A 26337-nucleotide genomic window follows, 5' to 3' on the forward strand; every position below is an offset into this window, starting at 1 on the left:
AATATTCTGGGTTGATTTCCTTTAGGATTGACTGATTTGCTGTTCAAGTGACTCTCAAGAGTCTTCTGCACCAAAACTTGAAAGCATCAATTCTTCACGCTCAGCCTTTTTTATGGTCCAACTCTCACATCCAGTACATGACTATCGTAAAAACCATAGCTTTTACTATACAGACATTTGAGCCACAAGGGAAGCCCCTTAAGTTTTTTAGTGTTTCCATTAGGGACACTTGTCAGAATGATTGTGACTCAGGTGGCCTCATTGGAGCTTCCCTATGGCATTAATTATAAAATGCTAGATTAGGGATTTATAAGAAAAACCTAGTTTCAATTAATAATTTACCAAAATGTAACATCACCAGTCACCTTCCACCCAAGGCGGCTCCAGTTCGGAAACATGCTGGAGTTCAGAAATGCCCTGGGCTTCATAAGCTGAAGGTAGCTGATTCTTTGCAGTTATTGGGTCCATAGCCTATTTGGTCCAAACAGTTAAGGTCTGCCTCTCGCTGGGCTTTTTGATCATTTATCTGCTCACTGGTATTTTTACACGTGAGGATAGCCAAGAAAAGAAAGGAAGGTAACTTGCTTAATATGGAGTTTGATAAAGAGGGTAGAAGTTAAAGTAAACGGAGGCGTTCAGGTTGCCTGGCAACGTCCTCTGTCAACAGCCTCAGCATCCCACGCAATTCAGCAGGACACCTCAGGCTCATGGCTCCTTGCACGGACAGACACACTGGGTGATGGGAGATGATCTCCCCCACTGTGCACCTTGCAGGCATCGCGCTGACCGTCTGATCCCGGTCACTGCCCGCTGCCCTGGGCCGCCTCCCCGGTGCCCGATCCTCACAGGCTGGCCGCAGACGGCGTGACCGGTCGATCTCGGGCTACAGGGTCCCCTTTCCCCGCTCTGGGATCCTCCTGACTACGGAAAACACCAATCGCGCGAGCTGGGGAAGTAGCGAGCGGCGTCCAGGGACTTGTCGTGACCCCCGCCGGCCTCCGTACGTCCCCGTGACCCCCATGGATGGCCTCCGTGACACACGCCGGCCGCCGTACGTCCCCGCGAGCCGCCGTGACCCCCGCGGGTGGCCCCCGTGACCCCAGGCGGCCGCCGTACGTCCCCCTGGCCTCCGTGGACCCTGCCGGCCGCCGTAGGAGCGCCCCCAGCCCCGCCCGGGCCGCGCTCTCAAGATGGCTCCCGGGCCTCACTCCCCCCCGGGGCACTCGCTGAGGGCAGGGCAGCGGCGCTCGGCACAAGCCTCGCGTTCCGGCGCCCGCGCAGCCTAGAGACCAGGAGCGGCCGGCCGCCGGCCCTGCGCGCGCCGTCTCGCGGGGCGGGGCGGGGCGCGGCGCGGCGCCGGGCCCCTTCCGGGGATGGGCCCGGGCTCCTCCCCGCTCGGGCGGGCGCTCCGCCGTGTCCCCGCCCGTCAGCCCGCCTGGCCCGGCTGGCTGCAGACCGAGCCCGGGCAGTCGCACCGGGAGCTCTCAGCCCGCGGGCGTCGGGAGGCGGGTCCCGGGCCGCGACCGGGCCGGACCGAGCAGGCGGCCGCATCATGTTCTCGCTCAAGCCGCCCAGACCCACCTTCAGGTCCTACCTCTTGCCGCCGCCCCAGGTAAACAGCCGTCTCCCCGCTGCCGCTCTCTCATCGCGCTTCCGGGGAGCCGCGCGCGGGCCGGCCCGGGAGGCTGTCCCGGACTCCGGACCCCGGCCCCGGATTCCGTTGCGGGGAAGCCACCTTCCAGCGAGCCCCGCCGGCTCGGTGGAAACTTGCAAAACTCCGCCGCAGCCGTCTTCGGCTCGGAGACGGAACCCCAGGGAACGATCGAACCGGGATTTATTTAGCCCTTTGCCCAGCGGCTGTCCACGCTGTGACCGCCGGCGGGATTGCATCGCCTGCGGGCTTCTGGAGGGAGGGGTCACCTACCTGTTGTAAATGTGAACACCTGGAGGCGCCTCAGGTGGTTGTACAATAGTGCTTTTTAGGTCCGACTCCCAATACCTTCACGAACAGGAGTTTAGTAAAAATATGAAAGAATTTAAGTGGGGGGATACGTGCCTGTCGCGTGTGTCATCACTTAGGAAAAAAATTTGCCTTCTCTCACGGAGTGGGGGGGGGAATTTTGATTTTGATTTGTTTTTGCTAATGTGTTTCAGACTGACGATAAGATTAATTCGGAACCGAAAATTAAAAAACTGGAGCCCGTTCTTTTGCCAGGTAAGCATGAGAGTTCTGGCAGATACTTTATTTGACAAATACTGGCCTAAGATTATTTTACCAACTAGTATCATGTGGTTAACTTTACTCATTTACTTTAAACTTTAGCGAGTTAAACATCTAACAGCTGTGGAGGGGGGGAAAGTTGGTTAGAACTAAAGGACAGCAACAAAAAGTAATGATTAATTGATGTTTGTCCTTGAAAATGGAAGCATTATAGAAAACTGTCAAGAATGTCATTACTTCATTTTCTTTTTGTCTCCTGAAATGTTCTTTTTTTAAACACTCATAAATTGCTTAGGTAGTGAGAGGACACTGCCCTTCATACCCATCTGCAACTTCATGCGTTAATAGTCAGGTCATTTCAATAGTATGAAAAGCAACTTTTATTATGTCTGAGTCTCTGTACTAATAACAAAGCTTAGTGCACTTTGAATCACTTACTTGGCAATTGTTGTTTTGAAGGTGTCAGCTGGCTGTGTTTGCAGATCTCCTTGTTTCAATTTAGAATGGAGTTTCCCAACAGAGACACTCCAGACATTTTGGGCCTGGTCATTCTTTGTTTTAGGGTTGTCTTGTGCATTGCGTGATGTGTATTCAGCATATTCCTGGCCTGTACCCCCAGATGCTAGGAGCACCCCATCCTCTACCTTTTGTGAGAACCAGAATGTCTTGCCAAACTGTTTTGTCAGGGGAGCTCTTAGTGCAAAACTTTCTCCCTGTGGAGAAGCACTGGTGTAGAGTAAAATTGACCTTAAATGACCTTAGAGGTATCACTAAGAATTGATGGTAAATTGTTATACGCTTTAGTTTTAACACATATAAGATATTTATTTGACAGGTAGTTTGAATTGTATAGTCATTATATGATAGTTAGGAAAAGTCAGTTGTTTAACTCGATTATTGGGGAAAGTAACCAGGAAAGCCCATTTTAAACCTGAAATGCAATCAAATACCAGTCTGTGTGGCTACTATCAACATTTTAAAATCTCAGTCATTACTTAATGCTAAATCTGGTAAAATGACTAGAGCTCTATAAGTAGTAACTGAACAAATATGGAAACTTTAAATTTTGTGCTGTAAAATTTTAAATGTTAAATGAAAAGTGAAAGTGAAAGTTGCTCAGTCGTGTCCGACTCTTTGCGACCCCATGGACTATACAGTCCATGGAATTCTCCAGGCCAGAATACTGGAGTGGGTAGCCTTTCCCTTCTCCAGGTGATCTTCCCAACCCAGGGATCGAACCCAGATCTCCCACATTGCAGGCGGATTCTTTACCAGCTGAGCCACAGTGTTAAGTAGAACAAACAAATTTAAAACATCAACCTTTCGTACCATGTTACAGATGTTAACTTTTAAAATTGTTTCAACTTAATTATGGAAGTTAGTTATAAATATTTTCTCTTTATTTTGTTAATGCTTTTTAGCCAAACTGCATGTACTAAATAATCCTTTGCACTTGTCCCCAGAGTGAAGAATAGCATTAATAAGTAACCTTTGCTCCTTGTGCGTGATCTGTTTTGGGTTTAGTCACTCTGGTCTTTTAAATGTCCCTGCGGCAAGCAGTGCTTATCCTGAATGAGAGCCTGTGAGCTACTGAACTTTGGCTCCTTTTGCTCTGACTGAGCAGGCCCTGTTCTTTGATTCCCTGCTTCCAATACTTGATTTGATTTGACACTAATAAACCACATGGTCTTAGCTACAAATGCTAGAGCTTGATTTTCAGTAATTAACTTCTGTGTTTAAGATACAGCTTGTGAAAGTGTTTTGATACATATCAGTAAGCTCTAAGAACTTTGTGTGCTTAGTCACTCAGTCGTGAGCAACTCTTTGTGACCCCATGGACTGTAGCCTGCCAGGCTCCTCTGTCCATGGGCATTTTCCAGGCAAGAATATTGGAGTGGGTTGCCATGCCGTCCTCCAGGAAATCTTCCCAACCCAGGCATCAAACCCGGGTCTCCCGCATTTCAGGCAGATTCGTTACTGTCTGAGCCACCAGGGAAGCCCAAGAATACTGGAGTGGGTAGCCTATCCCTTCTCCAGGGGAACTTCCCAACCCAGGAATCGAACGGGGGTCTCCTGCATTGCAGGAGGATTCTTTACCACCTGAGTTCAACTAAAAACTGGTTCAGTCACTAAGTCTTGTCCAACTCTTTACGACCCTATGGACTGCAGCACACCAGGCTTCCCTGTCCATCACCAACTCCTGGAGCTTGCTCAAACTCGTGTCCGTTGAGTTGGTGATGCCATCCAACCATCTCATCCTCTGTTGTCCCCTTCTCCTCCTGCCCTCAATCTTTCCCAGAATCAAGGTCTTTTCCAGTGATTTGGCTCTTCGCATCAGGTGGCCATAGTATTGGAGCTTCAGCCAGCATCAGTCCATCCAGTGAATATTCAGGGTTGATTTCCTTTAGGATTGAGTGATTTAATCTTGTAGTCCAAGAGACTTACCTTCCTGTTAAAAAGTCAGAGTTTTATGTGGAAGATGGAAACCTGTTTCCTAACTGTCAGTGGTTTACTTGTCTTAGAGATCGCAGCTCTCTATCTGGATCCTCTTAGCCATGGTAGCGTTTTTTTCTTTGGCTCTGTGTGTGCACACATGATGGCTTGACACCCAGCATTCTGTCTGCACCTAACCTGGTCTTCACAGAACACTTAGTCCTAAATTAGCATGTCTTTCGCCCTCCTTCCCCTTCCTGTTCATACCTTCTCCTGGCCTTCCCACACCTCACTAGCTACCCCACCCTGCTTCACCTCTCAAGTTGCATCTCTGACTCCCGCTAGAACCTCTGCGGCTCTGTTTCTGGCCGCCCTGCCCTCCACCTGTGGATCCTGGGAGACACGTGGAAAGTAACTGCAGCATTGGTAATCTAAAGACCTGGGCTAGCTTAGGGCTTTTACTAAGAGAGCTTAATAATACAGTTCTAGCCTTCATTATAGTTTAAAAGAGGAAACTTGGCCAAGTCACCTGTGGCTTTGCATAGGCACAAGAAACAAGGAAGTAATTGTTCAGAGATGTAGTATTGGACATTACGCTTTGGCGTGGTGCCTTGGGTTCAAGGATATCCTACTTCAGCTGCCCAAAGTTTGAACTTTTAATTCAATAAGCAGATGAAAATTGGAACACACAATCAATTGTTTATTTGTGTTTAGTTACCGAGTGCTCTTTTGAACTTAATGAGGCTATACTAAAATGATCTTCAGCTTTTATTAAGCATAGGAAACAGAAGAAACTGACTAGAAATTTAATTTTAGATGGTGGTTTATGTCAATAATTCCCAGCTTTCCCAGTTTATGAAACTCCTTGAGTGGAAGTTTGTACCTAATTCAGCTTTGTGGCCCCGATGTCCAGATTCATCATTACCTGAATCTCATCCTTAATGCGGAGAAGGCAGTGGCAACCCACTCTAGTGTTCTTGCCTGGAGAATCCCAGGGACAGGGGAGCCTGGTAGGCTGCCATCTATGGGGTCGCACAGAGTCGGACATGACTGAAGCAACTTAGCAGCAGCAGCAGCAGCAGCATCCTTAATGACTGTATTGTGTGTGTAAAATCACGCCAATCTTTTGAAAACAGGGAGAGCATGAATTTTAAACTGCATGTGTGCTTGTGTATGTGTGTGTGTGTGTGTGTGTGTGTGTGTGTGTGTGTTCCAGCGTATATAAGTTGTGTCTGTCTGTTAGCTGTTGGGCTGGCGGATGCCCTCTCTAAGCTCCTCCTGGGAGCAGGCACCCAGGCTGCAATGATGGGGGAGGAGTGGGCATGAATTGCAGCAGGGCTGGGGTGAGTTCCACACAGCCTGTGGACAAGGCCGAAGATGACCTGGGCCAGTGATTCCCAGATTCTCATCAGGGCCTGACTGGCATCATATCTGGATGGAGTTTTTATCCGCCCTTGGTCAAATTGAGATAATGAGGGAAAATGGGGCTTTTTCCATAAAGCTAAATTGATGTGATTAAAAGGATTGTCCTTTATTCTGAGATTATGTCTTTCCAGCTTCTTTGGTGCAGATATGTTCTTCTGTTAGCAGCTGTCACTTTAATTTTTTTGAGTTTTTAAGTTAGCTCTTGTGTCACTTCCCCAAATTATTTTTGTAGTGTACCTGTTTTGTGGAATTTGAGCTGGAGATCATTCTGTAAAATTATTGTTATGTTAAATGTGCAGTTTAATGAGCACCCACCCAAAGGCAATGGCACCCCACTCCAGTACTCGTGCGTGGAAAATCCTATGGATGCTGGAGCCTGATAGGCTGCAGTCTATGGGGTCGCGAAGAGTTGGACACGACTGAGCGACTTCCCTTTCACCCAAAGAACATCTCTTACTTTGTCTGCCTAGAGTCTTTCCACCATTTTCTGAAAAACATACCTCTTCTCTTTTGACAAATTCTCCTTCCATAACTCCACCCAGCCTGGCGTTCTTGTGTGGCCAGTGAGGGTGATACCCCAACCAGACTGGCTGGCAGGAGCACAGGTTTGCCTCTGGGTATCTTCAGATGGGCACTTAGGGAAGAGCTCCCTTTTGGTCGTGCTGCCTGTAGCCGAGGCTCCAGAGGACCTGCGCAAAAGAGTGATGTCACATCGAGAACTCCAGAGGCAGAGCACCAAGGTGGGGGAGGGGGGCAGTCTGGTGGTTCCCTTCTCCTTGAAGTCCAGCCAACACCAGAGACAGAATTCTTCTTCTTGCCAAGCCAGTTCCAGGCGTGTTTCTGACAGTTTCGATTAAGATCCTTAACTGATACATGATGTAGCCTGCAGGTTGCTCCTCAGAGCCACCCTGTCAAAAAGGGACCAACTTCTCTTTCTTCGACTGATGAGAAAACTCCGCAAGTTGTGGAGGTTAAGTAACTTGCCCAGTGATGCCAGCAAGAATAAGGTCAGGGTGATGAGCTGGACTCCAGGCTGTGCCATAACCACTAAGCAGCGGGACCTGTCCGACTGAGCTGCTGACACCAAGTTCCAGATTTATGCTCTAGGCTTGGATGTTGTCCTAGGAGGAGTGCTCTGGTGAGGTATAAAGAGCTCTATCCTCAGCTCTGCCCTTGCTGGCATGACTGATTTTGAGCCACCTTGACAAGCAGCTTTCAAATGGTTTCAGCTGCCAATAAAGGGGATGCCTGGGGAGTCAGTGGGCTTCCTGTTGCTGGCCGAGCTGAGCTGAGGCTGGTGAATCACCATCAGTTTCATCATGGGGGGTGATTGAAAGGAGTGGGGCCTGGTGAGTTCTCTCTCGTCTGTGTCTGAGACGTGGTCTTTCTAAGGATCTGCAGACTGGGAACAAGGAAAGCCTGAAGTGTGTGGCCCTCAGCAGGGAGTGAACTGTGGAGCCGGTGCTGCATGTGTGCTCCCTACAGAGGAGGACCAAGCAGAGAGGGGGTCCTGCCCTGAGCCTCATTCCACTGAGGAGGGGCTTCAGTGGAGGGAGTGGAGGTGGTGGGGGCTCAGAGGAAGGCCACCTGAGCTGGACTGGGGAGGCCTGGGCTTTCGAGAGCACGTGCTCTGTGTACAGGCCAGGGATCAGCTCCACTACCCCTTCTCTCTGCAGTGCCAGCAGCACTTCCACTAGAAGATTAACCAGTAGATCGATAATGAATGTGTGGATTGTCAGAGTCCTTTATAATCAGATCAGAAAAGAGTACAACCTTGGGCCATCCGGAAATGAAAATAGCCATTGTTGGACAGCTGTCTGGTTTACTTGCTTTTTTTTTTTAAAACATATTCACTGCTTGGACCGTTCATGTATTGCTGTTCTTTGCCTCACTATAGGTATTATTTCCTCTATCGAATTGTGAATCCCTTAAAGCAAAGACTGTCTGTTTCAGGTGTCGTTTGTTTTGTTTTGTTGTAGCTAGGATTTAGAGTTCACTGTAGACTGAATTTCATAGTATTTTAATTTTTAGATACCCTGCTCTTGAGAGACAAAGGCCTTTAATTGTTCCTCGGAACCATGAGCAGTGTAATGAGCTGCGGTGTCTCCCGTTGGGTCTGTTCCTCACTGGGACAGCCTCCTGAGGATTTGGAGCCGGCCACTCCTGGGCTCCTGCTGCAGGACCTCAGGCCACCTTGGCACTCCTGACCCTGCGGCTCCTGCTCAGAAACTCTTCATGAACTTCCACAAGAAAAGTCCTGCTCAAGCAGGAGACCATCCCAAGTCTTTAATCTCTGTAATTTGCTGACCTCTGCTCTGCTTCCCAATGTTGATACCTGTCTGTGTCCAACCCAGATGACTTTTTCCTTATCCAGTCCTTGGTTACTGTGATCACGTGTTCTCTCTGTCTTGACTGTCGTCTGCCGTCAAGATTTGCCTCTTCCTGAGGCCTGCCCTGCTACCCTTCTCCAACCCGCATCATGGGCAGCGCTTGCTGGGCTTGGTGCTTGATTCTGTGCTTGTTTGTGTCGTGTGTGACCCTGTGAGAACCAGGGGCAGCCTCAGATGGCTGGTGCAGAGTTTCAGCTTTTCTTTGTAACTGGTAGGCCACTTTAATTCCAGGACCTGAATTTCTCTGCAGCTCAGGACCCTCAGGTCCTGGCTTTAGTGTTGAAAGTCCCACAGCCGGGGATCCTCAGCCCCAGGCCATCTGGAACTGTCACTCACCAGATGTAAGGCCATGGACTGAGTTTTGCCTTGGGCCTCTGCACATTCCATAGGTTAATTAGCTTCTGTGTATAGTGAGGCTTTGTCTTAAGTTACTTTTCAAACTAAAATTTATGGGAAAATTATTTTAATTCATCAAATATGTATTGACTTTCTAAACCTGTAAGATATTATGAAAGATAATGTGACACGATTTTTTGGTTTTCAGGGAGTTAAAAGCTTTCCTAGCTGCACCATTTGGAGACTTACTAATTTTAATTATATTTCCTTATTTGTCTTTACAGATGAAAAGGTCTTGAGAAAACAAACTTTGATGATTTCTTGATCCCTTACCAGGTTGCAGTAGAACGTCTTGGCCTGTCATCTTCTACTTCGAATTTTTCTTTGGTGCTTTTCACATACTCTGCACCGAAGCTCATTTCCTACTTTTTCTTTCCTGCGGCCCCTGTAGCTTCCTGCCCATGGTGTGCTGGCAAGTGCCTGAGGCCGAGGATCCTCCCACATGGCTGGCAGCACTCCTGCCTCCCTCCTCAGGGAAAGCCCAGGAGGACAGTCTCTGGGAAACCATGGAGGTTCTCAGGAGCTTTGAAGCTTTTGTTGTGAGTTTCCTCTTCAAGGTCACTAATTTAAAATGTAGTGAGAACAGTCAGGTGGCTCTTGTGTGTCTGTATCTGACCCCTCTGGGAAGAGGGCTTTGTGTCCCCTATTTCTCTCCTGTCTATGAGCTGGTTTCCTGGCCTACAGCTGCAGGACATGGCTGGCAGCCACTGAGGATAGCTCCTATCCAGGGTCCCCTCTTGTTTATAAAGTGTGAGCAGAAGACTATTCTGCGAGCAGAGAGCTGGCTGTGTGATCCTTGTACTATAAAGCCTGGTTCTATGTGAACAGAACTTAGTGTTATCAGCTAAGCCTCCAGCCAGGTTAACTTGGCGCTTATTTAATGACGTGCTCACAAGAAGAAGCTCCTACTCTGCATCTCCCCGTGAAAGTGCCCTCCTGTTCTTCTGCCTCCCTCCCGCCCTCCTGCCTTTTCTGCCAGGGGCTCGTTTCCACTCCACGCTTGAAAAGTTGTGGGACAGTTTTCCTTGAAAGACCACAGCCCAGCAGATCCCTAGTTTATTTATTTATTTTTTTTAATTTTTGGCTTGTATTGTATATTTCTTGTCCATTTTCTTTTCTTTGATAGTTTTATTTTAAAGTAAATGTTGTTGTAAAAGTGTACAGATAGTTAACACATAGTCTTCACCCAGCATCCCCTAGTGTTACTATCTTATAACTTCAATAAATTTAGCTGAACTAAGAAATTAAGCTAATTAGTCAGCCAGGTGGCTCAGTGGTAAAGAATCTGCCTGCAATGAGAGAGACACAGGTTTGATCCCTGGGTCAGGAAGATCCCTTGGAGAAGGAAATGGCAACCCACTCCATTATTCTGCCCTGGGAAATCCCATGGACAGAGGAGCCTTGCAGGCTATAGTCCATGGGATTGCAAAGAGTTGGACATGACTTAGCAACTAAACAACAAGAAATTAACAGCACTATTAACTAAGCTGCAAGTTTTATTCACATTTCCCTAGTCCCCCCCCCCCCACTAATGGCTATTATCTGTTTTAGAGTTCTAGTCAGGACACCATAGTGCACTTAGTTATCCTGGCTCCCTAGCTTCAGTCTGTGACCATTTCTCCATCTTTACCGATGGATCATGAATTCTTTCATCTTGGCTCCTATGTCCTTTTGAAATATCCTCTCCTTCTTCTTCTCCCTCTCTCTCCCTCTTTCTCTCCCTCTCTCTGTTCCCTGCCCATCCCCCACCCCCACCCCACCCCCCCTCCCCCAGCTGTGGCAGACACATCCAAGGGAAGTTGTGGATCTTCAGCACTGCTTAGTGGGCCTCCTGAGCCCCCTGAGGTCACTGCACCATTGCAGGTTCAAAGTGCCTGTCTTCTGACGGGACGTGCCCAAGTGCTTTTTCCAAGCCTCATTTCACTAATGTTAAGAGTTGTCACTTAAGTGACTATCTCTAGCACAGAGCTGGGCAGGCATCTTCTGTGAAGTCCCAGTCAGTGTTTGAGAGTTTGCAAGCCATGAGGTCTTTGGTTGCAAGTACTTAGCTCTGCCTTTGTCCTGTGGAAGCAGTCCTGATAGTACACACATGAATGAACATGGCTACATTTCAATAAAACTTTATTTACAAAAACCGGGGGCTGCCTTCTGGGTTGGCCCACCTTGAACCCATTAAAGGCCCTCTGCTGCTTTCATGTTTGTCTCATTTTTGGTGCCTTGGTGAACTGCGTCTATTGTATTTGTGCCCATGGTAGGAGAATACAGATGTCATCAGCACGGTTGGCTAGCAGCACTACTGTGGTCGTGTGTCCTGTCCCACAGGCCCACCATCTCTTCCTTTCCATGATCATCCCTGCTCTGCTTCCCAGGATCTTGAAATCCTCTGGTGAGGCTTTTTTTTTTTTAAAGCAAACTTTTATGTGAGTATAACATACCCCCAAAATGTGTATGAATTATGTGTGTTAACCAGGTGTGTTTTTGTAGCATTGTTTTGAGACTCTGAGTGAATTGGCTCCTTGAAGAAAGTGGTAGAGCATAAACTGGTGTGGGCTCTGCTTAGTGAGCCAGGAGTTTGTGTAAAGAGCTCAGTGTTACAGGAGTGCCACCTCGAGCTGTCTGAGCTGGAAATGACTCTTGTAGTTTTGGGGGTTTTTTTCCCCTCCAAGTTAACTGCCCTCTTATGATTGGTAGCTGTGATTTTCTAGTGGAGAGAAAAGGTTGAGTGTTCCGTTGCTAGATTCTGATATGGCATTTGGTAAACATTGTGTCCAGGGGGTTATGGAAGATTTAAATTTTATGTATTTGAGTTATTTGGTGAGAATCAATGTATATTGACGGCCAGCACTTTGAATCTGTAGTTCTGTTTGGTGCCTCCTGCTGTGTCTCGATACAGAGCATGTAATTCTGTGTCAGATAGTAAAGAATCAGCCTGCAATGCAGGACACCTGGGTTTGATCCCTGGGTTGGGGAGATCTTAGAGAAGGGAGCAGCTACCCACTCCAATATTCTTGCCTGGAGAATTCTGTGGACAGAGGAGCCTGGCAGTGTGTAGTCCATGGGGTTGCAAAGAGTCAGACATGAATGAGCAACTAATACTTTTCATAAAGAAACAAGTTGAAATCAGAACACTTGCTTGTAAGTTCCAAGTATACTGCTTACTTAAGATCTTGATCTCTCTCTTGGTCCAGGTCACTCATCTGACTCTCTCAGCTCATGAGTTGCTGAGAGAACCACATAGGAAAACATTGTGAATCTCCCACCAGAGGATTTTGCAGCTCTCTGTGGTGTGGTAGGCGAGCAGGATGGCCTGGGGCGGTTTTCCGAATTTGTGGTTACTGCTAGCACTTATCTCCTGACCCTCTTGGCACATGGCCCTATTACATCACTGGTTTCTGTCTGGCTGGAACCATGCATACCCCATTGGTGGTGCTGGTCTGGTGAACCCGGAGCAGTGAAATGGTTCATTCACTTGTGTTAGCACTTATTGACTGGGCCCCAGCCCCGTGCTCAGTCTTCAGCTCACAACTACACTGTCAGCAGTGGAGAAAAATCAATCTGTGCTCTGCCTCCAGGGGCATGTGGTCCTGAGGGTGGGACAGGCACTGACTGACTTCATGTAGAGCGTACATCATTGTGCAGTAGCTGTGATCAGGGCTGAGAATTACAAGTAGATGATACTGTGATTGAGGGAGTTAATCTCTCTGGAGGTTTTTCTCAGGCATTCCTGAGAAAGCGATTGGACTGATGGAGAAGGAAAGAGTATTCCAGGGAATGGGCACAGGGTACAAAGACCCCATGGATGAAAGTAGTCCAGCCCCTAAGAGTGACTAGAAGCCCACTGAGGCTGGAGAGGAGGGAGGGTGTGAGAACAACGCGGGGGCACGAGGGGCCTGGCAGGCCACATGGAAGAGGCTTATCTGCTTAGAAGGAACAGTTACCCCAGTGGTCCAAGCCAAGAATTGGACATGAGCACATTTAAATTTAATCCTCAAGTAAATGTTAGGGTTCTGTTCTTAAAACATGTCTTGTGCATTTTAAGAATTTTGAAAGTTGTCTTTGCAATTCAAATTTATTAAAGAGAGAAGATTGTTTTGAGACAAGTTGTGCTTTGTGAATTGGTGGGTGTTTGGGTCTTGTCAGCAAGCAGTTCTGTCCATCATTGTTAGAGGGTTTATCAGGCAAAGTGGATCAGCACCCTAACCTTTTCACCAAGGACTCTAGACATGGATTACTTAAACATATCCCTGGGTCTGATTGTATTTTAGAACTTGATAATGATGACCATGGTTTAAATCAGTTACAGAAAATCACTCTTTTCAAAGAATGTTATAACTTTTGTTTTGGTTTCTTAATTTCTTTTAACTCTTAATTCAAAAGTATATTTTAAAGTTTTGTTGCCAACTAAGTTATCATGTGAGTGCAGAGGGAAACTCGATTTGGCTTTGTAGGTTTATTTTAGGTTAAATGGGCTTCCCTGCTGGCTCAAGCAGTATAGAATCTGCCTGCCATGCAGGAGACCCAGGTTTGATCCCTGGGTCTAGAAGATCCCCTGGAGAAGGAAATGGCAACCCACTCCAGTATTCTTGCCTGGAGAAACCTATGGACAGAGGAGCTTGGCAGGCTACAGCCCATGAGGTTGCAGAGTTGGACATGACTGAGCAACTAACATTTTAGGATAAATAGATTGCATTCTTAATCTTGAGATTAACACTGAACTGTTTCTCATCCCTTATGAAAGGAATTGAAGACATGGGCCTTGGAGATCAAGTCACATGTTAATAGAACACAACTGTCCCATCAAGTAATACTCTGCAGGAGCCTGGGGAGGTCATTTCTTCTCTGGGACGCCTTTCAGTAAATAATGAGAGGCAGTGTAGTACAGTAGACAGTGCAGACTCCAGCTCAGCCCTTCTGGTGGAACATCTCAGATCCCAAGGTCTTTGTGCCTCAGGTTCTGTATCTCACAAATGTAGCACAGCGCCCCACTGCGGCTGTTACTGTTGTGGAGTTCTGGCTCAGTGTTTCTTAGTGTCATCAGCAAATTTTCCTTCTAGGCTACACAGCAAGTGTTGACATTTTATGGTGTGTTTGTAGTTTGCACAATGATATGTTTCTTTTTGTAAAGGAGAAATTGTTGTAAATGAAGTCAATTTTGTGAGAAAATGCATCGCATCGGACACAAGCCAGTACGATTTGTGGGGAAAACTGATATGCAGTAACTTCAAAATTTCCTTCATTACGGATGATCCAATGCCATTACAGGTGCGTTTGATTTGTATGCTGTTTAATTGTATCAAGGCTTTATACTCTTATACCTTATACCTGGAGAAGGAAATGGCAACCCACTCCAATATTCTTGCCTGGAAAATCCTGTGGACGGAGGAACCTGGTAAGCTACAGTCCATGGAGTCACAAAGAGTCAGGCACGACTGAGTGACTTCACTTTTATACTCTTAAGCAATACATATTCTTACACAAAGCACAGATATGGAAAAACTACAATAAAATTATTAAGTGAGTAATGTAAGGTTGGATCGCCTTGCAGTCCAAGGGACTTTCAAGAGTCTTCTCCAACACCACAGTTCAAAAGGATCAGTTCGCCGCTCAGCTTTCTTTCGAGTCCAACTCTTACATCCATAAAGGAAAGCTGAGCACCGAAGAATTGATGCTTTTGAACTGTGGTGTTGGAGACTCCGACTCTTGAGAGTTTCTTGGGCTACAAGGAGATCCAGCCAATCCATCCTAAAGAAAATCAGTCTTGAATATTCATTGGAAGGACTGATGCTGAAGCTGAAACTCCAATACTTTGGCCAACTGATGTGAAGAACCAACTCACTGGAAAAGACCCTGATTCTGGGAAAGATTGAAGGCAGGAGGAGAAGGGGATGACAGAGGATGAGATGGTTGGATGGTGTCACCAACTCACTCAATGGACATGAGTTTGAGCAAGCTCCAGGGGTTGGTGATGGACAGGGAAGCCTGGTGTGCTGCAGTCCATGGAGTTGCAAAGAGTCAGACACAACTGAGATGAACTGAACTGAATGTAAGGTTAGGAATGTATTACATTAAAATTCAAAGTAAAGTTTAAGGAGAATGTTGAGACGGGTGCAGTTAGTGAAATGGTTTTAAGTCACATTGCTATATTTATCCTCTGTGATCTTTGCTTATGTAACCTTTTTAATAAGGGAGCTATTATTTCCTTCTAAATCTTTTAACCTACATATAAAAACAAAGAGATCTTTTTGACTGGTCATAAAGAGAAAAAAGTATACAGCAAATAATCTCATAAGTGCTGCATGTTTTATGTATTTCATAGTATCTTTAGCACTTTTCAAAAAAAGTCAAATTCTTATTTCAAATTTCTAGTAAGAATGAAGAAAAATATTGATAAAGTTTTTCCTTAATAACCTCTTGCTATTTTATTTTCTAACTGGATAAGAGTAGCTCCATATAATTTGAGTTCTCAAAAGTTCAGTCATTTGAATTAACTTAATAATTCTGGACGTTTCCTCAATTCTCATTTTCTATTTTGATTTGTAAAGTGTTATGTGTTATATACTTTACCCCCTAGACCTTTATTTGTGATAGTTGTATTTGGATGTAATTCTAAACTTTTGACTGAAGTGTGTAACTATGGATAAGTATATTTCAATCTATTGCAGTGTGTCGGTATATTTAAATGTAAGGCATTTAGAGATACCTACTATGTAGAGACACTAGCTTATTAGACTGTAAACTTGGGTTTTTCCTTTTGTTTTTAGCTTTATTTCTATCTTTGGCCCCAGATTTCACTGTAAATGAGACCAATATACCTGGAAGAGCTTAAATCCAGTACCACTCATAGAAAAAAATTAGCCAGTGCCCCACCAACAGAAGGTTAATCGCATCAGCTATGTCCTTAGTTTGAAAGTGTGTTTAAAAAGTGAGTTTAACAAACAAGCAGTACTTTGACTAAAGATTTTTATTTCTGGTAGACCTTCTGCTCTAAAATCTCCATTGTGAAAATCAGGCCATGACTTTACCCATTAAAATCTGATGACTTTGAAGGCCCACTTCTTTACTATTTTAGTGACAGTTTTACCTGAACTAGACATGCATGTGTTTGCTGTGAAGTGATTGACAGGATACTGTGACATATCCTGTAAGTTATAGTGACACTGTAGTGTATAATCTGCCCTAATTTTATTGTTTAAAGTGTGGGAGAAAGGTGGAGAGATGGGATTGAAGCAGGCATGTCCTGTCCGTCCTCCTCCCCTGATTCCTACTAGAGCACTTTCTGTGCTGCCACAGTGCCAGCACTGGCATAGCTGCTGCTGCTAAGCCGCTTCAGTCGTGTCCGACTCTGTGCGATCCCATAGACGGCAGCCCACCAGGTTCCCCCGTCCCTGGGATTCTCCAGGCAAGAATACTGGAGTGGGTTGCCTTTTCCTTCTCCAGTGCATGAAAGTGAAAAGTGAAAGTGAAGTCACTCAGTCGTTCTGACTCCTACCGACCCCATGGACTTGCAGCCTACCAGGCCTCTCCGTCCATGGGATTTTCCAGGCAAGAGTACTGGAGTGGGGTGCCATTGCCTTCTCCAACTGTCATAGCTACACACAGGCAAGAGCTTTCTGTTCTTTTCAGAGAGCGTCCTTGCAGCTTATCACACCTAACAGTAAGGCTTGTTATTACTATTGGGAAGTGATTGCTAACAGAATTAACATGAACGTACTTTTTTATTTCAGAAATTCCATTACAGAAACCTTCTACTTGGCGAACATGATGTGCCTTTAACGTGTATTGAGCAAATAGTCACACGTATGTATTATTCTTCACTCAGTTGCTAAATTCTCACTTGAAGAATTATATCCCTCAAGTACTTTGGTTGGAATTTTATTTCTGTAGGTTTTTTCCTTTTTTATTTTTTGGGTCCCAGGAAAATTAAATAAAAAGTAATCCTTAAATTATTTTAAAATAGAGATATAAAATATATGGCTTTTTATATTTTATGGTATTTGTCCTCTTTTTAATTAAAACCTTAATCATTAAGTATAGATGGTAGTGATTTTGTGTAAAGAGATATCTTTGGTATCATCAGAAGCAGGGTTAAAACTGACCCCTCAAAGTTCTCAGAATCATATTTGAACAGAAAAGATTCCAGAGAAGCAGTACCCAAGTAGTGGGTGATCTTTCAGTTGTTCTCAGCAAGAGTTAAAGTATACTAAAGAGTAAGAATCAAGAAAGAAATTTTTTTCCTTTTCAGTAAATGACCACAAGAGGAAGCAGAAAGTCCTGGGTCCAAACCAGAAGCTGAAATTTAATCCAACAGAATTAATTATTTACTGTAAAGATTTCAGAATTGTCAGATTTCGCTTTGATGAATCTGGTCCTGAAAGTGCCAAAAAGGTAATCCTGTTAAGTTCTGTCACAACTTTTGCACTGTGTTCACCAGTTGCAGTTCCTTATGGAAGTTCTCATTTCTCAGCTGCTCATTTTTTTTTTTTTTTTTTAGGGGAAGTTATTAGATGTCTCCTTATGTAAAGTGAAAGTCAGGAATGTTTCTAGAACTGTTTCCTTGGACTAGTTTATGGCTACTTTAAGCTATTCTCTGGAGAAGGAAATGGCAACCCATTCCTGTACTCTTGCCTGGAAAATTCCATGGACAGAGGAGCCTTGTAAGCTACAGTCCATGGGGTCGCAAAGAATTGGACACGACTGAGTGACTTCACTTCCCTTCACTTCTAAGCTATTCTACATAATTTTTTTAATCAACTTCTAAAATACAAAAAACTTTCATGTACCGTTTACATTAAGATCATTGCCAGCTGGTTTTTTTCTCGTTAAAAAGATTGAAAAGATGATGCTGTATTGTAATTGAGGTTTGGTAAGACTTTTAATTCAGAAGCTCAGAGCTTTATTATCAAACTAAAAGCTTGACTGAGGTTACATAAGGTTAGGTAAATATGTAGTTGTAGAGGGGTCTAATAAATATTAGTACAATAAAGAAATTTTAATGAATTTAAATGATATTCCACAGGGGCAACTAAAAGCTAAGGGCTTTTTAATTGCCTTGCTTTTCCCCTGCCTTCCAGGAAATGTTTACTGCAAACTCATGGAGTGAGATTCAAGGGCAGAAATTCCTTCTTTGAGTCCATATTTTGGCTTTAGTAGAGGAGTGAAGCTGGTCCTAAGCAACCTCCCACCCCAGCTAGTCTGTGGTGCAGCAAGTGCAGGGTCTACTAACAGAATCTCCAGGGGAGCCTTGCTCTCGTGTATTGAGAATAGAGGAGTGATGAGGGAGTTTTGGGCCACGAGAAATGGGTGCATTTGTTCTCCATGGTCAGTAAACTTAATGCAGTTAATTTTCTGTTGATATCAGTGAGGCTATCAGAAGAATCTTATGGCAGCTGTCTTCATGTACTTTGGCGGGGAGGTGATAAGTTTATTTTTAGAACCAGAGTCAACAGTTTCTTTACAGGAGGGCAAACATGAAATGAATATCTGAAGATGCCTGGCCATTGCAGCTCGATTAGGTAGCAGAAGTGGTGGTGGGTCTGTGGCTGACCAGTTTTCAGAGAGTGTGTTAAGACCATCTTTCTGCATGCTACAGGATGGGAAATTCAGCCAGATAACTTTTATGGCTGCTGTTAGCCATTCAGTTCTGCAGTTTGTGATTTTGGCATTTTACTAGTTTGAGGTACCTGTTCTTATGTAGCAAGACTTCAGAATTAATTAGGTGGTAGATTGCATATAAAATAGTTGAACCAAGTTAATTTTTAAAATTCCTCTATAGTTGTTGTTTAATCAAAGCACCAGGAATCTGCTTATGGAAACATTACCTTCAGGATGTATAGCATGTCAAGAGTAGGGACACCATTGGAACTGAGGGAATGGAGTTACAACAGGATTTTTTTTTTTTTTTTAAGTAAGAAATTGATACAGTGGCCCAATAGTCTTCCAGGAAATTTACGTTTCTCCCATCCTCTATTCTGTGTTTCAGATGACACTGTGTCAGTCATTGAAAATCATAATTATCTGACTTCTTGCACCATCTAGGATACTTGTTGCTAAGTATAATTGAGGCAATAAAGCATGAACAAATGAAAATTAAATTTAACAGTACAAAGTAGAAGCATGAAACATTTCCACATAAATGATTAGTTTCCAAATGAATGAAACAAATTCAGAATATCCCTTATCTGTTGTTGCTGCTTGCAAGTGCTTCAGGGGCCTCACTGAATCATCTACACAAAACTGACCAGGCGGCTCCAGTTTTTTATGCCTTTTCTGCAGACCAGATTGCTGGCAAAAATCCTTTCCCCACTGTCTTAAAATATAAAAAGCAGTTACCTCACACACAAAAGAAATACTGTTTTTGTCTTTGTATAATCATAAGAAATACAGGAAAGAAACATAGGCATTAAGAATATAAATGGAGGGACTTCTCTAGCAGTCCAGTGGTTAAGACTCTGCACTTCCACTGCAGGGGACTCAGGTTCATCCGTGGTCAGGGACTCACATGCTATGTGGTATGGCCAGAAAAAAAGAATACAAGTAGAGAATTTTTTCCCTGATTTACATATCTTCAAACACAGAGGTTAAATCATGTATGGCTGCCAAAGCTTAATGTCTTCATGAATTTAAAACAAAAATTCTAGTATACTCTTTTATTTCATGTGAAAATTTTCATTTGAAACTAGGTCACAGTTGGGAAGTTACAGCTTGAGTCTACCTCCTGGAAACTTTGAATACTGTTTTCTCTGGAAGTACTCTGATTTTTGTAAATTGTTTTAAAATGACCAGATGCGTGTTCACAGTTCTCTGATGTGTGAACCATTGATAATTTTTGGAAATAACAGCAGTTATATTCCTATTTGAATTACAAAATCTTGAAATGTTAAATTGGTTCACATATTGTTAAATATTGCTCCAAAGCCTTCTGGTAGTCTATTTGTTATTGCCTAAATATCAATCAATAGTATTACAAAAAATTACAATTTCCTACAATAGCCAGGGCAAATGAACTATTTTAGAAGCAGTTTTCAAAGGTGTAGAGTTTTTCTGAAAATTTTTTAATGCTTAGGGAGTACATTACAAGATTGGAATAATTGTACATGAAAATGAGACCTACTTTTTTAAGTCTCTTATTACACTCTTAGTGATAGAACCTAGGAACATGGACGTAGGCTTTTTAGGTAGTGTGTGTGGAAAGGCTGAAGGAAGAGGACTCCTGGCTTTCCTGCTCTTCTCAGAGCATCCTGCAGTGACAGTGGGAGTGTGACATAGTTGTGTGTGCCTTTGTCTGGGTTCCCAAAGGTAGCCCGGACTGAGGTTACCTGAGCGGAGTCATGTGCACTTGTGGTTACACGGCTGACCAACAGCTTAGATCCGGCTGTGTCTCCTTCCCCCAGATTCAACTGCAGAGCAGGAGATTAAACTGAGTCAGTGTCCCAGTATTATTTTTGTAGTCTTCTTTAAATGCAAATGCTTTTAAAGGCTTGTTTCCTAACCTTTGTAAATGTGATGTGCTATTTTTAAGGGCTTTTTAGAAATGGGCTGTGCTGGGTTTTGCCTAGCAGATAGGCTTGGTGGCCATAAAAAACATATTCCATCATCAGTGATCTGTGGATTTCTTTTGTGTAAACACGGCCCCTGACTGCTTTCTAAAGGTCTCAGACAAAGTGATAACTAGTATGATGGGCTTGGAGTACTTCCTGACTACATTAGGAACTCATTCTGTAAACTAGTATTTTCAGTGCAGCTGTTCTGAAGTGCAGAGTGCCCCCAGAAAGTACTAAGGAGATGGCAGAAGTGCAGAGTCTCCTGAGCTTCCTCAGATGTGTGCGGAGGCCTTGCCTGGTCTTCTCTACTAAAGAACTAACGTGCTTTCTCCTTCCCTCACTCTATCACTCACATCCTCTTCCCTGCTCATTTTACTTTCCCCTTTAGCACTCACACTTGTCTCTTTTACTATAGACTTTCCTGTTGATCTGGTTCAGTGTCTGTCTTCCCCACTAGAATGTAAGCTCAGGGTGAGCACAGGGTTTGTGTTTGTTTTGTTCATTCTGAGTCCCCAGGGCTTAGGACAGGTGGCTGCTCCGACAGTACCTGTTGAAGGAAGGAGACATGGTGTTTGCCCTGGAGGAACTGAACTTCATAGTAGAAGTAAAACAGAGAACCCAGTATCCTCCTCCTTATTCATGCTCATGACTAGTATGTGAAGCCCTGGAAAGGACCGCTTCTTTAACTACAGAGCAAGCTCAGTTAACTGCAGATCACTGACCAGAGATGACAGCTTCAGAGAAAGAGTGGTTGGTTGATCAGTGGGGAAGGGCTTCTTGAACAGAGTGTGGAGAAGGAGGTGTCTGGGACTGAGTCAGACGGACCATATTCAGACAGGTGCTTCCAGACCAGAGACTACTGAGGGATGGGGTGGGAGGTGGGGGTAGGTACAGGAGGGCTAGTAGAGCCTGCCTGATGGGGGAGATTTAATTCAGCATGCAGGTATCTGGTAACTGCAGCAGATAATCCAGAGAACAGAGTTGTTGCTCAAAAGTTCATCTTTAGAAGAGAATCCTTAAGTGTTATTTAATTTTTTTTAGAATATAGGGAAGCCCACAGAGATGCCATAAGGCAGGTATGGCTTAAGATTGTAGCTCTGGTAGTGCTGAAAAATGGGACAAAAATGCAAAAAGAATCTTGAGAAAAGTGCAACAAAGCTTATAAACTAAACATGGTGTCCAGAGGAGTAGGAAGTGACAAGGACTTTTTCAACATGTAGATTCTGTAGTTTGCTCCTAGAAGAAGTGCTCTAAGGACTGGTGAGCAGGCAGGGGATGGAAATGCAGGTCACTGTCTCCTAAACTTCCCAAGTGGGATGGACTCTCAGAAAAGACTCTCCCACAGGTGTTAAGAATAGCAAGGTATTTCGTAAGTTTGAAGGAGCCATTATTATTGTCGTTTTTTGTCAAAACTGAAACTAATGATAACCATTCTCCTAGTTTTATGTTTTAATTTAGTAAGACAGGAAGCATTTATTCTGTAGAAGTCTTCTAAAATATATTTCTAACAACTGACACATACTTACCAGTGAATAGAATCTGCATTAGCCCACCGCAGACATGGCTAATTTGACAAGGACTAACAATTAACTAAACTTCTTGCTTGCTCACTGTCAAAAGCATATCATTCTGGCTTAATGCTCTTTCTTCTAAAGGATAACTTTTTAAGTAAGATGGTCTGTTGTTCTCTCCTTTCGTCTGTCTTCATTTTCCTCTGTCTGCTCATGTGAGATTGTTTTCTCCCATCTCCCGTCACTAGTCCGGGGCTCTGTAAGCTGGAATACCATCCTTCAGTCCAGCAGCAGTTGAGGTTGATTGCAGCCGTATCCCCTGTGTGCAGCTGCTCCCGAGGCTGGGCGTGTGCTCGAGTTACCCATCCTCAGTGCAGCCTCGATTTCATCTTCATGGTTCACATGCCCAGACTGAGACTCTAGGCAATGAGTTGACTTCACACAGGTTCCTGGCAGGTGCTTGGTGGGGCTGGGTTCAAACCCTGAGCATTGGGTTATAAAGACCATGCTTTTCCCAGCACAGGCAGAGTCTCAACCATTTTACTTACAAAGTTTTTTTTTTTTTTTTTTTTTAATGTATCTCTTTTAACCACCCATGAACTTTTGGGTTTCTTACTAATTTTTATTTTTTGTAAGAAAAAAAATTGTAGCTTTTCTGTTTTTAGATTTTTCTGAAATCTAAAATGAGGTATGAACATTAAAAGAGCATCCCTTATACTGAGCCTTCCGTATTGCTGGTATTAAATAATTATTGTCCTTAAAAAATGAAAATTTCTCTTTTTTTTTAGGAGTGGATATGTCACTGCCTTTTTTGAGAATGCTTCATTTACTTTCCAAGTTTTGTTTATCTGAGTAAAATTATTTCCCTGTTAAAATTCAGCTCAGCAAACACGTACTGAACACTTAGCGTGTAGTCACTGAAGATTGCACAGTGTCTGGGGGCACAGCAGTGAATGAGGTCCCTGGCCTGAGAGAGCCCATTCCAGCTCTGGGTCAGCAGGAAAACATGGAAACAAGTGTCCATAGACCTTGCCTCAGATGATGCTCCCCACACCCAAGGCCTCGTTGTACGTTTCATTTAACCACGTGTGTTGAAATCAATTCTAAATGTAGAATTTTTCCTAGGTATGCCTTGCAATAGCTCATTATTCCCAGCCAACAGACCTCCAGCTACTCTTTGCATTTGAATATGTTGGGAAAAAATACCACAATTCAGGTAAATATGAAAATATTAACTACTGTGACTAACTTTACATTGTCTTAAATTTTATTCTTATGTTTTATGAGAAGCCTCCAAGTACCTGAGCCTTAATGATTGTTGAATTATTACCTTCATAACTATTAGAGAATTAAGCACTCTGTGCTAAAAGAGATAATATTTGTCAGATTATTTCCTTTAAAAGTGAAGAACCTATAAGCAACTGTAACGAAGGCTTATGGGAAGCGTGTCAAGTGTTTTACCTGCAGTCAGTGGCTTGTGTTTTATGATGAAGGAAGATAACTCTCCCTCTCCACCATTAATTGGTAGCTTGAGTTAAAGTAATCTTACCTTTTAAGAAAACTGGAGGAAATTAAACGACATCTGAAATTCATAATCTTTTTTGGAAAGGTGTGATTTCATGCAAAAGCTGAAGTGGCTGAACTCTTTTAATGGGCTTCATTAAGTCATAATATTGACTTTATAATTATGAATAAGATTCATGAAAGGAAGATGAGCATTCATCCAAAGGACAAAAAACAATGTATTTTAAACCATTTTTACAAAAGTGAATAGTTCTGTTCACATAGATGTCAGTGATGATACCACCAGAGAAAATTGCAAGTGATCATATAATTCTGAGTTCTTTTATATACAAATGTAATTTTGATCAACCGGTTTCCTTTTTTTTAACCTCATAAAAGGCTAGAGGAAAATCAATGAGGTCATGTGTCACTTCATCCCCTCGTAGGTTAGTGACCATCTGTCTGTTGCTTGCTGAGTCTCATGCTTGCCCTGTCTTCAAGGGAGCAGGATGACTCAGCTGCATGTTTGTAGTGAAAGGTCCCTTCACCTAGCCAGCATGTCCTGATGAGGAGCTTGGAAGTTACTGATTTTACTGGCCTTTTACATTTTGTTAGAACATGTATAGTAATCTAAGTAATGTGTGTAATAAAAGTGTATTCCAGTATCATTATGTTGTAACTGCATTAAGACGCAGGAGCAGCACGTAGCACCCACAGATGCATGAGGTGTCAGTGTACTTCAGTGCTTTAGACGATGCTCTTAAACACTGCAGGGATGACAGGTGGAAGTCATAGTTTTTGTCTTATGGTACTATACTTGAAGAAATTGGATAACAAAATGTAACTTAATTTTTTGTATCAAAATATAACTGTAACTTAGGCTTGAACAAGACAAATAATTTTTTCATTTCTTAACATAAAGAAAATCCACTTATTGTCTGAAGATGTGCTATAAGTCTGCACTAGGAGGTGGACAGATGGCCCTCTGGCCCATCATCAGGCTGCAGATGCGATCCTCAGGGTTATCCCCAATCACACTCTCACCTCTCCTAGGAGGGCCTTTGATTCCCACGGTTCATGATACAGACCAGCTGCCTTTTTTCTGGTAGGAATGAGTCCAGTGTAGGAACCTGCAAGTTCTGCACAGTGTGATGCCTGGAACTCAGCCAGGACAGTGATCTGTCTGATGCATTTGGTGACCTGAGGCCTGATTCCCTGACTGCTCACGGTTGTCTCCATCCACTCCTTGTGGGCATCTCTGGGATGTTAATATTTTAAATAGTTTATTCAGTCCATAGCCCTTCTACCACTGGGTTTCCTTATTCCCATCCATCACTTCTGTATCTTCTCACTTGTAGCTTGTCGAGAAAGTAATGATTGACGATTAACCTGTAAAATATCTAGGAGCACTTTATATTGCATCTTTCAGACTCCTCCTCCTCGGCAGGCACTTCATACATGTAGTGCTCAGCCAGAGTTCTAGGAAGGTTCCTCTTAGGGTAACATCCTTTCATACCCTCCCTGCTGTTGCAGAAGGTACACTGCATCTGTAAGATCAAAGGAGGCCTGAAATTTCCACACACTGCAGTCAGAATCCATTAAACTGTGAGTGGAAGACCCAGTAACCCACCCTTGACCTTCAGGATGACACCTTGATTCAGCAGCTGGATTAAAGAAGCTGTTACTACAGGCAGGCAGGCAACAAAGCTGTTCTCACAGCCGGGACGAGCAGCAGGAGGATGTGCCCAGCAGTTATCTAAGAGCCTTTTAGCTGGCCTTAGTCGTTCTGAGGTTTTCTCTTGTGTTCAGCATCACTTGAGTACTTCTGGGGGGATTCTGATATTTGGGAAGATGCCCGGCACCTGCGGGTGGGACATCCCTTGGGACAGCCCCCACGCTGACACCGTGGGAGGCATAGGCACAAACAGAAACAATAGTTCTGTTTTTCTTCTTCTAACCTGAAAGCAACCACAAGGATGCTGTTTTCACTAGTCAGTGTATTATTGGACAAATAACGTCCAAAAGATACAGGTCCATCTTTGTTATGAAATTGACAAGAGGTCAGATTGTGCTTCTGGACTAAAGAGTGAGAACCCTGGGTTCCTGACAGGCCCAGGGTCAGCAGCTCCACCCTGTGATAGAACCCTGCTTACAGATGGGACAAGAACATCTCGGGGTGCAGTGTAAACTCTGCAAGAAAGTCAAGTCTGTGACATCGTTTTGTTTTGCAATCTTATCCTCCTTTTATAAGCATTGGATGTTCCTTTAGGTGCTTATTGAAAAACCACTTGCAGAGAACGAACTCCATTCAAAACTGTAGAAAGTTTTAGTTTGTTGTTTGTCAGTTCTTCTAACATTCTCATGTAGCTGTGAATGGTTGTGACCGGTGCTCTGTCTCTGCAGTAGGAATGCGTCAGCCTATACACCAGAATCCCTGTTGGGAGAGCTTTTAAAAGACAGTAACACTGGCGCCACCCAGCCCATGAGGTCTGAATGTTGCATCTGAACCACTTTGTTGACTCAGCTCTCTGGAACTTCATGATCACGGTTCTGTTCTTCCCTTCCTCGCCCTCTGTGTGACCCTGATTTCTGCAGTGCCATTGAAGTGATGGGCTTTGTTTTCCTGTGTTGACTGCTTTATGGTCTTTACTGTTGCTTGAGGCCATTCTGACTATGGAGGGGCTGGTTACATGGAAACTCTGTAGGACTCGAGTCTGGGATAAGACCTGTGAACGGTGTCACAGGAGCTAGTGAAGGTCAGGATTGCTCCCTGTCCTGTCCCTGTCAGCTGTCTGAGGACGGCTATCCTAAGACCTAAGTCAGCAACGTCAGGGTGGCTGGCTGTTCTAGAGGACCAGCCCAGCCAGCCTTCCCTGGGCACCTTCCCTGGGCACTTGTACACAGGCATGGGCTTCGGG

At 44.1% G+C, this 26337-nt stretch overlaps 1 protein-coding gene across 4 annotated transcripts in view; it reads left to right on the forward strand.

Moving 5' to 3' along the window:
* Positions 1-1404: 1404 nt before the first annotated feature.
* MTMR10 (myotubularin related protein 10) overlaps positions 1405-26337 on the forward strand; it is a 38522-nt gene continuing 13589 nt past the window's right edge. For 2 of the 4 annotated variants that reach the window (XM_025271458.3, XM_025271460.3), the window contains exons 1-8: positions 1405-1612; positions 2155-2215; positions 9257-9404; positions 11121-11251; positions 13991-14127; positions 16590-16662; positions 17108-17250; positions 23042-23132. In XM_025271458.3, coding sequence (XP_025127243.3) covers positions 1553-1612; positions 2155-2215; positions 9257-9404; positions 11121-11251; positions 13991-14127; positions 16590-16662; positions 17108-17250; positions 23042-23132 — 844 coding nt within the window. In that variant the 5' untranslated portion in view covers positions 1405-1552. Of the gene's footprint in view, positions 1613-2154; positions 2216-9256; positions 9405-11120; positions 11252-13990; positions 14128-16589; positions 16663-17107; positions 17251-23041; positions 23133-26337 lie in introns of those variants that run through there. The other 2 variants (XM_006066413.4, XM_044933143.2) reach the window with 2 other exon arrangements.

Source organism: Bubalus bubalis, chromosome 20 (genome assembly GCF_019923935.1).
Source record: "Bubalus bubalis isolate 160015118507 breed Murrah chromosome 20, NDDB_SH_1, whole genome shotgun sequence".
Lineage (NCBI taxonomy): Eukaryota > Metazoa > Chordata > Mammalia > Artiodactyla > Bovidae > Bubalus > Bubalus bubalis.